This window comes from Temnothorax nylanderi, unplaced genomic scaffold, assembly GCF_030848795.1.
Source record: "Temnothorax nylanderi isolate EJ_2023f unplaced genomic scaffold, tnyl_v1.0 TNYL_tig0640_pilon, whole genome shotgun sequence".
Lineage (NCBI taxonomy): Eukaryota > Metazoa > Arthropoda > Insecta > Hymenoptera > Formicidae > Temnothorax > Temnothorax nylanderi.
The window spans coordinates 77,998-90,597 of record NW_027249702.1 but is presented as its reverse complement, the minus strand read 5'-3'; the positions used below and the strand labels follow the sequence as shown (position 1 = coordinate 90,597).

Below are 12,600 nucleotides of genomic sequence, written 5' to 3'. Positions count from 1 at the left end.
TTTACCTTTTTTTGAAAAAGGTAATTTTGTACTGATTACCTTTTACTTGAGGTTTTTTCCGTTGTCTAACCATCTTCAATAAGCAACAGATCTAAACCAAGAAAGAACCTTTTAAAATACAGTTATTTTTAAAGATGTTTCATTTTATCCTAAAAAGTCTTATGTCTCAAGGCCTGCCTTACAGTTATTTGTTTCAAGATGCCTTAACAGCAGTTTTCAAAGCTAACAAAGCCGTCCGCCGCGCCCTCTCAGCTCTCCCCTACGCCATCTACCCATGCTGCACAAAATATTCAAAAATTCTTTTGTTAAACATTCTACAATGACTTCTTTTTATTAAATATTGCAGCTAGGTTATTATTATACCGACGGTTTTAACCGTCATTAAATTAGTATAACTAAGTATAACTCATATTTGTGACTGAAATTTAATTTACTGTCGCAGAATACATGCAACCATTTCTAGACGAGCTATCTATCCTGAGTAACTTTTCGGTCAAATCACAGTGGCTGTACTTGTTACCGTTAGATATGAATCCCAGACGTGTACCAGACAGTAGCCCAAGCCGCAGACACTTTGCTTTGCGCGAGAGCGTCTTACCGCAGCTCGTGACGCCGTTGGAGAAAAAATTAGGTTCGTAACGCATGCAAAAAGTACACGCGCCAATCATATCTGATTAAATTTTAGCGTCGCAGGTTAGTCTCCATCCGTGTATCAATTTAGTCGCTTATATGGTACCGTGTGACAACGCGCCTCTACATATCTACACCCGCAGCGGGCACAGATCGCGAACGGATAGCAATGTAGAAGCCTTCCTCTCTCCAAGGTATTTTTCACTCCTGATTCATGCTTTATTTTCTTTTATTATCATAAATATTCCTATAATTTTATTTTAAATGCGCATAAATGACAAGACTGCTAATGTTTATTACATATATTGTGTAATACAATATTTATATTCTATAAAATCGCTTTTTTGAAAAATGCATTATTTCGAAATTAGTTTAGTTAATTTTTATTAACATTTTGTACAATTAATATAGATGGGGCGGCGTGGTTTTGATTAATCCACCATCAGAGGTGTGTGAGAACGCGCAAGAGGATGAAGCAGTTACTGTTGTTCCTGAAGAAACTGCTATAGTAGGCACATTTCTGGCACAGCTCCGACTATTACTAGGCATCCCAGAAACGGTAATGGCAACCTCTTAACATATTGTATTATAAATTTTTTTAAATAGGATGGCTAAAATTATTGTACTACTTTTTGTGGCAGATAAAGCGGATTGAATTGAATAGAAAAATCTTCTATTTTCCGTTTGTGATTTTTGTCGCAATCAGCCACAATCAGCACGTGAAGTTGGGCTATCTCTTCTTCATCGCGGCTTTTATTCGTCAGTGAATCGCACAGACGCACGCTCATTCGCCGATCTTTATTAATTAATTTCTTGTTAATTATTGCGAAAGTCGCAAAATGATACAGGACTTTAGTACTCATTGTCAGTTTAATCTGCTCTACCTGCACAAAAGCACTACGTCAATAATTAATAATTACTCTGTATACGTTTATGTATATAACATACACAGGATGGGGCATTTAAAGTATTACAAGTTACAAGCTGTTATCTCTGAAAATATCCATCACACCAAAAAATGTCTTATAATTAGATAAAAGTTGAAGGGTTGCAAGGGGCATATGACATAGTAATATTTGTTTGACCTTGAGTGTAGGTATCAAGATCATGTAAAAAGGTCAGTTTTAATTTTTTAAATAAAAACCCCCATTTTTTATTGTATTGGAGCGCGAAGAGCAGTTGCGGCGGTGTCCGGACTTTGCGATAAATTATAGAATGGCCCTAAGGCTGAAGTCACATGGCATGTATTTTCCGCGTAACGCGTAACCGCGTAACCAATTATAAGCGTTTCGCATTTTCGGTTACGCATATTCGCGCTTCTGATTGGTTACGCGATACGCATTCCGCGGAAAATATCAGTTCATGTGCCGCACCCTAAGAGTCGCGCGCACTCGCGAACGCGTATTTCCGGGATCGCAAAAGAATAACCACTCTCGTTTGTATATAGAAATATAACGTTTATTACGAACTCTCTCTACAATTCGGAAACACGTCTGTACGTCCAGAAAGCCGGGAGAGAACTCGTTCAACCCGTTGCCAAGCAACTCCATTGCTACCCATACAGCACAAAATATTTTTAAATAGGGGAGACCGGGGCTAAGCCGACAACGGGGCAAACTTGACACTAGGCTTTTTGCCAATTTAAATCTATCGTAGAAACTTGCCTTTCCTACTGTAAATGCGTCTTTATGTGCCAGTATTATCAACGGAATTTGGTAACATTCTGAGTTATAGTGTAATTTTTAACGCGACATAAGCGTTTTTGATAGTGAAAAGTAATTTTTCTGATCTCTCGAAAATGTCTACTCTTTCATCGAGCTTTACTCTTGCGAATCTACCGGTAAGTGATTTTGATGGGAAATTTGATGCTCTATATGAATCCGATAATCGTTTTTGGATATTTTCAAAATTTTCATGTTTTTGAAGTGACAAAAGTGAAAAACGACGTCCGGGGCAAAGTCAACACCACGCCGTTTCGTCGGCTCCCAGTAACAAACGATGCTTGTCATGCAGCCGTATGGCTCATGACAAATGTATGCGCACGTCCGATCGCGAGTTTACCTGCATTAATTGTTTTTCAGACATGAGTTTAGATGAAGATAATTGAAAGTTCAACAATTTTTGTTCTCATTATTTCAAATGATTGTTCTAGCTACTTTATTCCGAATTTTTGTACTTTTTAAATACACAATAAACAATGTATTTTCATTTTCAGACAGTAAAAAATAAGTTCCAGATCAAATTGTGTCGATCAGACAAAGTGTTGAGTTTGCCCCGGCGGGGTGTCGAGTTTGCCCCGGCATTTTTCAATTCGAAAATTTGTCTTCGCGTCACTTTTTCTTTCCTGGCGGCAAAACAAAGCGACGTACAGCAAAACTTCCTGAATCAATTTTGTACCTGAAGAAACACTCTTTAAATATGTACCATTGAATTTGCCTAAAAATTTTAATTAAATATTAAAAATTGCCTTTGAAAAAATAGTGTCGGCTTAGCCCTGGTCTCCCCTATATATTTTTAAAATATTTTTTAGGACGATTAAAATAATTTACAACAATATTTATAGAATGTTTCTATGTCCGCCAGATCATGTCAAAAAAATATTTTCAAAAATATTTTTAAAAGATTGCAAATAAATATATTCAATAATATTTGTAAAATCTTTTAGAAATATTGCTTCGAAAAATAAAATATGTTTGACCCAATCAGCAATAATTGTTTCACGTTTGAAAGATGTTTTTAATATTTGAAAAATATACATCTTTATATCTTACTTTGGAAAATATTTCGTATATTTATAGCATCGCAGTGGTGTTGGGTAAGCCTTGCGTTGTATTGCTGGCGAAGATATGTGTCGCGAATGTCATGATTTTGCTTCGCCTGCTTATATTAAATCCCAACTGAAATTTACTTGCGAGTTAGTCTTACCATTATGCGCCGCCTAGCGGGTCATTGCGAAATAGCACGGAAAGATGTGCTACCATGCATCTTTCTTAATTAAGAATATTTCATAATATTTTAAAAATATTTTTAAAAATATTTGAAAAAAGATTATAAAACCAATAAAAAATAAAAATATTTTTTAAATATTTTGAAACAAGATTATGATACAATAAATATGTAGATTTGAATTAATATTTCAAAAATATAATTCAAATATTTAAGAAAATTTTGCCTGAGTGATAAAAAAGAACATTTTTAAAATATTCTTAAAAATGTTACCACAAAAGGTTTTTAAATCATTTTAAAATATTTCTAAAACTATTTTAAAATGTTTCTCGCAATATTTTTATAGAAATATTTAGAAATATTTTTTGAAAACATTTTGTGCTGTATGGGTAAAGACGCCGCACGTCTTCTGCTAATCGCAGCTCGATTCAGGGCCAAAGCGATCAGGGCGTAACAATATTATATGTTACCGTTAAAACCCGAATTCCGTCAATACCCGATTTAACTAGTCGAAACTAGTTTTATCAAAGCCTTTCGTCAATACTAGTATTAACTAGTCAATTCTAGAAATAACCAAGCTATGCAAGTAACTCCGACAGCGCCGCTTAGCGGTCACTTTCCGCAACGCTGGGAGTTAATAAAATCAAAAAATGAACATAATGTTCCAAGTGTTTCTAATCATTTATTAACCAGTTCACTGGTAATGACTCATATATGGATGAAACAAATCCGTGTCACAACTGGTAATGACTCATATATGAGCACCATGAATAACTCTGCCACATTATAAGTACATACAGTAGGGACCACTGAACTTTTTTAGTGGTCGTCAATTTCCAGTGCGCATGATCGGTATATCCTACACAGAATATGGCGGTCTGTATGTATGACAAAGAGAAAGATACTTCTCTCTCTTTCTCTCTTACAGCCCCCTATCCTTCAGAAAGGTCATGTGACCTGGGGACCCACTACATCAAAGGTGCCGACTAGAGATCCTTAACCAGAGATCGGACAATGTGCCGTGTCGTGAGATCAAACCGGATATGACGTTTTTGATGGCGGTTTATTTTGACTGTTGAATAAATATTAGAGCTCGGAAAAAGAACCGGATAACCGGCCGGGTATCCGGGTACCCGCCCTCTTGCCCTTTACCCGTTGTACATGGATCTGGACCGGTTCCGCAGGTATATCCGGATAATTCGGGTACCCGTATCGTATGGGTACCTGCATCGTACGGGTACCTAACCTAACTCGAATTATCTCTGGGTACCCGCGGAACCTGTTCAGATCTATATACCGGGTAACGGGCGAGCGGATGGATCTCCGGATACTCGGGTATTCCGAGCTCTAGTTTTGACGAACAATTATGGCTAGGTCGACTAGGAAATCTTGGTTAACTTTATATATCTTTCTCACACTTCCGGTTTGGGCCCAAACGACGGAACCAATCAAAGATCGTTAACGGTTTGTTTGATCTCTGGTTAAGGATCTCTAGTGCCGACGCTCAGTGTCCCTACTGTATGTACTTATATATACTGTGACTCTGCCAATTTTCAACGGATTTGCATTAAACATGATACACTTGTGTTTTTTGGGTCGATAACTATAAATCCGGAGTCAAATTTGAGAAATTCATAATGGCGGATCCAATATGGCGGCGCTTAAATACTCAATTTTGTCAGTTTTTGAAGAATATTTATTTTTAACGTTTTTCAACAGAAATTTTATTGTATCAAACAATATAAAAATATTCAGAACTGACTTTAGAGAAAATTTGACCCTGAATCCGTAATGAACGATTCAAAAGATATTAATTATATCAGTCTTGAGTGCATACTTAAAATGAAATAATAAAGTTTGAATGTCTTGAACCAATCCGTTATTTGCGATCAAAAAAACATAACGAGTGTGATATATTTCCATAAAGTTAGCTACTAGAAGCCGCCATATTGGATCCGCCACTTTAAATTTTGAAATTTTGACTCTGGAATCGTCAACCCTGTGGTCACCAGCGACCCAAAAAACCTTTATAAATAAGTTTCCATGTAAAATACAAAATTATTCGTTCTCACCAGTTTTGGTACAAAACGTTGATTTTGGGTCCACCAGTGAACTGGTTAAAGAAAAATTGAGCAAATTATATGTGTTGTGTAGTTGGATGTTTTAATAGTGAACGAAAAAATCTTGAGCTACAATTTTATCGATTTCCTGGACTATGGGAAGAAAAAAAAAGAAAAAAAAATGGATTGTGGCAGTACATCGTCAAACATAAATATACAAAGAGTAGTTTGTATCAAATTTTCTTTCGATAAATATTAAAAGAAACTTAACTAAAAATTAATCTGTTTTAAATTTAAGAAATAAATGTTTAGTAATTTTACTTCAGCAACCGTATCTTGCTTGTAGTCCAGACGGTATTATCCCGGGAAAAAAACCTCTTATTTGTTCATATTAGTTCATATTAGTTTATATTAGTAGATATATGATTATATATGATCATATATAAGAAATGGAAAATATAATCTTAAACAATATTATATGGCCATATATGAGAGTTGGGGAGACCGGGGCGAAGTCGTCACCGGGGCGGAGCCGTCATTGCAATTATCTCGAAATCTGTATGTTGTGTGAACTCGCCATTAATACTGTAAACGCGGCTTATGGTGCCCAAGTGACCAACGGAGTTTAGTGAGGTTATGTGTCATGTTGTGATTCTTATCGCAAACGTGTTTTCGGAGGTCGAAAGTAAAATTTTTTGCGCGTCGAAAATTTGTAATATCTTAAATATTATTGTGTCTCTGAATCTCAAAGTAAGTGATTCTAAAGAGTAATGCATGCTGAACACGAATCCAGTGAAGTTTTTTTATTTTCATTGATTTCTAATATTTTATGAGCGACCAAACTTGAAACTTGTGTCCGGGGCGAAGTCGTCACCAAACCATATCATGGAGACTTCCGGCGAAAATCAAAGTCAAAGAAGCAGCAGTGGTCGGATTCCGGCGAGGACTTGGATAATATGTGCTGCGTGTGCGCAGAGATGACAGAATAGAGCTGACGAGAAACGTGCGAGCGTAGGGCACATAAGTGTGTGCGCTTTTTGACGTAGAACTACGTCTTTGTCGACAGTAAGGGGGGGGGGTAAATCCAGGCACAGCCTGCAACGAAAACATGTCACACTTTGAACGTTTATATCTTCGAAAATCGTAGAGTAATAAATAAAGGTGTCATTCGATAGCTTATATAGTCCCATTTTCTCTCTAAAGTCTACAAAGTCTCCAAAAGGGGTTACCGATTTCTATCTTAACAAATCTCCATGATTGCTCTAATTTTTGTTAGGCAACGAAAACATGTCACACTTTGAACGTTTATATCTTCGAAACTAATAATCGTAGAGTAATAAATAAGGTGTCATTCGAAAGGGGTTACCAATTTCTATCTTAACAAATCTCCATGATTTTTTGCAACGAAAACATGCAACACTACAATAATATTTCTCGAAAAGTACCATTGAATTTGCTTGAAAATTTTAATTAATTGTTGAAAATTGTCTTTGAAAAAATCGTGTCGAGTTTGCCCCGGTCTCCCCTAATTTCACTGTTTACGAAAATATTTAATAAAAATTAATGTCAATTAAAAAAAAATTAAATATCTTATGCAAAATTAGAAAAAAAAGAAAACTTAAAATAACATAACCAATGAGAAGTGCCGTTTTCGATTGAAGCGGATCTTGGTCCTTAATAATATTTCACAACATCAATTTATTATTAAATACATGTTTAAGTTTTTTAAACTGCGTCCAATATGGACTTTCATCATCAGCTTTGGCTCCACAACCCTTCATAAGTCTTGGCCTGTTCTAAGAGGTCCCTCCATTCCGACCTGTTCCTTGCTCTCCCTCTCCAGTTCCTGACTTCCAAACTCTTGAGATCCTCCTCCACCTGGTCCATATACCTTGCCTTTGGTCTCCCAACCTTCCTTTTTCCAATGAGCGTCTGCCTTATAATTTGTTTGCCTGGTTCCGTCTCCTCCATCCTTTCCACGTGTCCCAGCCATCTCAACCGACCAATCTTTATAGCCCTTACTAAATCTATTTTCTTGCAAGCCTGGTATAGTTTAAAATTGTAACGTCGCCGCCACTCTCCGTTTTCGCATATCCCTCTGTAGATACATCTCAGTACTCTTCTCTCAAAGGAACCTAGAAGTCTTTCGTCACTCTGCTTGAGCGTCCAGGTTTCTGATCCATACATGATCACTGGTCCAATTAGCGTTTTATATATTTTGCATTTTGTATTTTTGGTTATTGCGTTCGATTTTAGGTGCCTGAGAAGGCCGTGATAGGCCTTGTTGGCCAGGTATATTCTGCGTTTTATTTCCGCTGATATGTCATTTGTTGTCGTGACCAGTGTGCCTAAGTATATGAAATCTTCGACTTCCTCAATGTTATATCCATTTATGTTATGGTTTTAATGAGCTCTTTTTTCTTTTCGATTTTTTCCGGCAGCACGCATATATTTAGTCTTTAGTCTTTTCGGCATTGATCAGGAGTCCGAAATCCTTAGCCGCTTCTATAATTGCTGTGCATGCCTCAATCATATGTTGGCCAAAATTGGTCGAAGGTCTTAAACGTTTGGCGAAATCCGATCCTATGGTACAGTGCATCATCGAAGAATCCGGCGAGCACATTATCGCCGGTGCCGGTGAGTTGCATCTCGAGATTTGTCTGAAGGATCTGGAGGAGGATCACGCATGCATCCCGATCAAGAAGTCCTGGGATCATATGGATCTGGCTATTATATCTACATCATCAGCGTACGCCAATATTTGCACGCTTTTGTTAATGATAGTCCCTCTTGTGTTTACTTTTGACTTTCTTATGACACCCTCCAAGGCTGAGTTAAATAGCAGACACGAAAGAGCATCCCCTTGACGCAATCCCACTCTGGTTTTGAAAGGCCGGGATAGGTCATTTTGTACCCGTACTTGGCATTCAACGCTTGCAAGTGTCATTTCTATCAGAAATATTAAATGGTATGGGATATCAAAGTCGATCATTGCCTTATAAAATGCGCTTCTATTAACCGAGTCGTATGCGCTCTTGAAGTCGAGGAACAAGTGATGGGTTTCGATGTTGTGCTCATCGGTTTTTTCGAGGATCTGCCTTAGCTGAAATATTTGGTCTACCGTTGCTTTGCCCCTGCGGAAACCACTCTGGTATTTTCCAATAACCTTCTCCGCGTAAGGTTGCAATCGATCAAATAGTATGTTTGCTAAAATCTTGTACGTGACATTGAGTAACGTTATTCCCCGATAATTGTCACACTGAAGTTGATCACCTTTTTTGTGTGTAAAGGAACTATTATCCCTCTGTTCCATTCTTTCGGCATTTCTTTCCTCTCCCAGATCTCTTGTATCATTCTATGTATGTAACAGATCAGTATTTCACCTCCCTTTTTCAGCAACTCGGCTGGTATCCCATCTGATCCTGACGATTTGTTGTTTTTTAGTCTTTTTATAGCGCGTTGTATTTCCTCTCTTATAGGCACGTCCGTTTCTTTATCGTCTAGATTATTGTATCCCACCTCCTCTTGTCTTGCCTGTCCTATGTTTAATCTTTCTTCAAAGTTCTCCGCCCATCTATTCAGTATGTCGTCCCTGTCGTTTAATATGTTTCCCTTTTTGTCTCTGCACATCGTTGTCCTAGGTTTGAATTCCTTTCTATTTCTGTTAATTCTTTGATAAAATTTTCTTATTTCAACTTGAGTGTTTACCTCTTCCAACTCCAACATCTCTTTTTCTATATATTCTCTTTTTTTCTTCTGTGCGTTCTTTTTTCCTCTCTTCTCAGATTTCTATATTCCTCTTCGGCGTACCTTGTTCTGCGTACTTGTTGCATGCGCATACACGCTGCGTTTTTCTTTTTTGTTATCTCCTCACACTCGTTATCGAACCAGGTTTGTGTGCATCTCCGTGGCTGCTGTTTACCTATCGTTTCCGTCGCCACTCCTTCAATAATTTCCCTGCCCTTGTTCTAGTACAGGTTTATATTCTGGGCCATTCTGGATTCCATTTGATTTCTTATTTGATCTTCCAGGTTTTCCTTTAGAGTTCGTTCATAGGTGTCTGCTATTGCTGGATCTTTTAGTTTGCTGATGTCATAGAGTTCTCCTCTGTTTCCTCTGTTTTTTTTGCGTTAGCAATTTTTGCTCGGATCCTCGTTTCCACAAGAAAGTGATCAGAGTCGATGTTCGCCCCTCGTCTGTTTCCGACATCTAGTATGCCTGTGCAATGTCTGGCGTCTATCAGTACATCGTCTATGGTGTTGACTGTGTCTCCATCCGGCGATTTCCACGTACCTTTATGTACGTCTTTATGTTCAAAAAACGTACCGGCTATAACCATTCCAAGTGTTGCTGCCATGTGTACCAATCTGGTTCCATTGTCGTTCGAAATCGGGTGTAGGCTATATTTTCCTATCGTTGGTCTGTATTCCGTCTCTTCTCCTACCTTAGCGTTTAAATCCCCGACTATAATTCTTATGTCATGTTTTGGTATACTTTGCATTACCGCGTTTCCAAAGCTTCGTAGAATTCCTCCTTTTCAGCTTCTAATTTATCTTCAATACGTGCATAGACGTTTATGATGCTGTAATTGAAGAATTTTCCTCTTATTCTTATTCTGCATAGTCTGGGCGTGTAACCTTGGAAGTCAATTACAGATTGCTTTATTCTTTTATTTATAATAAACCCTGTCCCTAATTTGTGCTCTTTAGGATGGCAACTATAATATATTATGTGATCTCTCTTTTCTAATATTTTGGTACCCGTCTAGCGGATTTCTTGTACTGCTGTTATGGTGAGCCTGTATTGGTCCAGGACATGTAGTAGATATCTTAGAGCTCCGGGTCTGTATAATGATCTTACGTTCCAAGTGTACAGTCTTAAATCTTCGTCCTTTTTCGCTAGCAAACGTCGTCTTCGTAAGGTCTGTCCGGCATTCTCTCTTTTCGGTTTCTGAACCATACTTTTTACATGATGAGGTAGTTAGCTTCACCCCCCAGCCTGGAGGACCGGAAGCTTTTCTGTCGGGGTAGCCTGCCCTTAGCCGAGGTGTTCCCGTTTTAGGGCGCCGGAAATTCGCCCTTCACCTTCTTCCAATCTGCTCCAAGCATTGTGCGGGAGTAACGCGGCACGCATGCCTTCTAGGACGATTGGAAATCAGATTTGCTGGTAGAGCTGACTCGTTTCTACGAGTTCTATCTTATTTGATAGGAACAGTGGGCATTAACCGACTTTTGTATGGAACTCCCCACATCGGCATAGGAGAGCCCCATAGGTACCCTTTACCAGCCTTCTACTCCCCCAATATGGACTTTGTCGGACTTAAAACGCAATCATTTAAACTGAAACTAGAAATAATATCTTATATTAATTTGATATTGTCAAGTAAAATAATATAGGGGAGACCGGGTGTGCGAGAGCGGAAGAAGGATCGAATCGATCCTTCGCGACTCGATCATCGTCGCGCGAACTGTTCAGCGAGACGCGGATCGAGTCGTCGTTGAGACTTTGCGCAAACGTTTCGCTTTCTCGAATCAACGCTTCGTTTGCCTCTGAGTACGTATCTGCTCGTCCCGGCGCGCGCGGGGGTACGCCCTCCTCATCCCCACGCGTCACGCGTCCCCGATAATGGGCCGAACAATTAGCCAATCGGCCGCCGACCCACTGACTTGTCCTTCGATTTACTCGTCGAATTTCGGAGTCGGTAACCGTTCAGCTGTTTTCGCCATGGTCATGCGCTCCGTCCCTAATGTTTACGTCGCGCGCTGAGGCAAAAGGGACAGAGCAAGTACGCGTGGAAAAACAAGCGATCGTCTCTCGGCCTCTCGAGAACTTCTGGAATAGCGACGGTCTTTCCCGAAACAATGCTAGGCTTGAGCGAGTATTCTCCTCGCGATTATTCACGGGGTACTACGGTTCGATCGCGAACATTCCGCCCGCCTCGTATGGTGCAACCTACGATTTATTTTCGCAGACGTGTATGCGCTCCGAGAGCCGCGTATTCGCAGAACCGGAAACCTACTATTAACTAAACTATTATTAATTGGCTAATTTGCTCGCGACGCGTCTACCTTTCGCGACCGTTTCGCTCGAGTATTTAGCCGATAGCCGTACGCGGGAGCTATATGCGGTTTTAACTTTACGCTTATGACATATACCGCGATCATGATAAGGAGACGACGATACATTTTAAATTTTAGTTATTCTCCCGCTCTTTTGCGGTTTGAAAGTGCTGACATATAGCTTTTCAAAATGCCACACAGTTTGGCATTTGATGCATATAACTTTACAAATCGGTGGTGTTTACAATGGCAATGACAAAAGAGCATATTCGATTTTCCATCCACTTTGCGTTTCATTTGAAGAAAAACGCTGCTGAAGCCACTAAAATGATTTGTGCTGCATATGGTGAGAATGTCGTAACACATTCTACGTGTAAAAGATGGTATCAACGATTTCGCGAAGGAAATTTCGATCTTGAAGACCATTCGCGTGCTGGACGCCCTCCCCAATATGAAAATCTAGCTTATTATCTAACCATATTCCTAAAAACTTGGCCTCTTTCTGTGCCTTTATTTTTGTATTTTGTATTTCTATATACGTATCATCACAGTCACCCCATTTGGAGAATTGTACTAGAACTGTTTTATTCGGTTCTAATTGTAAACCTAGTTCTTCTAGATTCTTATTTATATTATTCACAGCCTTCTCCAACTTACTCTTATTTTCTCTTCTATTATTACTTATAACATATGCCGCTATATCGTCCGCGAATTGCACCGATTCATATTCTACCTCGTCTTTATTTGTAATACCGCTAGTAAAACTCGTAAACTATTATTTACTGTATATCCCCGTAGGGTTCACAGTATCTTACGGCGTTTTTGCAGGGACGTACCCAACCCTATCCCACTCTCATCCATTTCCTTTGGACCAACGGTTTAACGTCTCTTCCGAAAGACGGAGC

General features: G+C 38.9%; 1 protein-coding gene across 1 annotated transcript in view; it reads left to right on the top strand.

Annotated features, from left to right (window-relative positions):
• The first annotated feature begins 332 nt into the window (after positions 1–332).
• The window catches only part of LOC139784528 (GPI transamidase component PIG-S-like), a 43,231-nt gene continuing 30,963 nt past the window's right edge, over positions 333–12,600 (top strand). Inside the window, exons 1-3 of the mRNA XM_071723710.1 lie at positions 333–631; positions 686–824; positions 1,042–1,189. Of these exons, the coding sequence (XP_071579811.1) occupies positions 448–631; positions 686–824; positions 1,042–1,189 (471 nt within the window). The 5' untranslated portion in view covers positions 333–447. The remainder of the gene's footprint in view (positions 632–685; positions 825–1,041; positions 1,190–12,600) is intronic.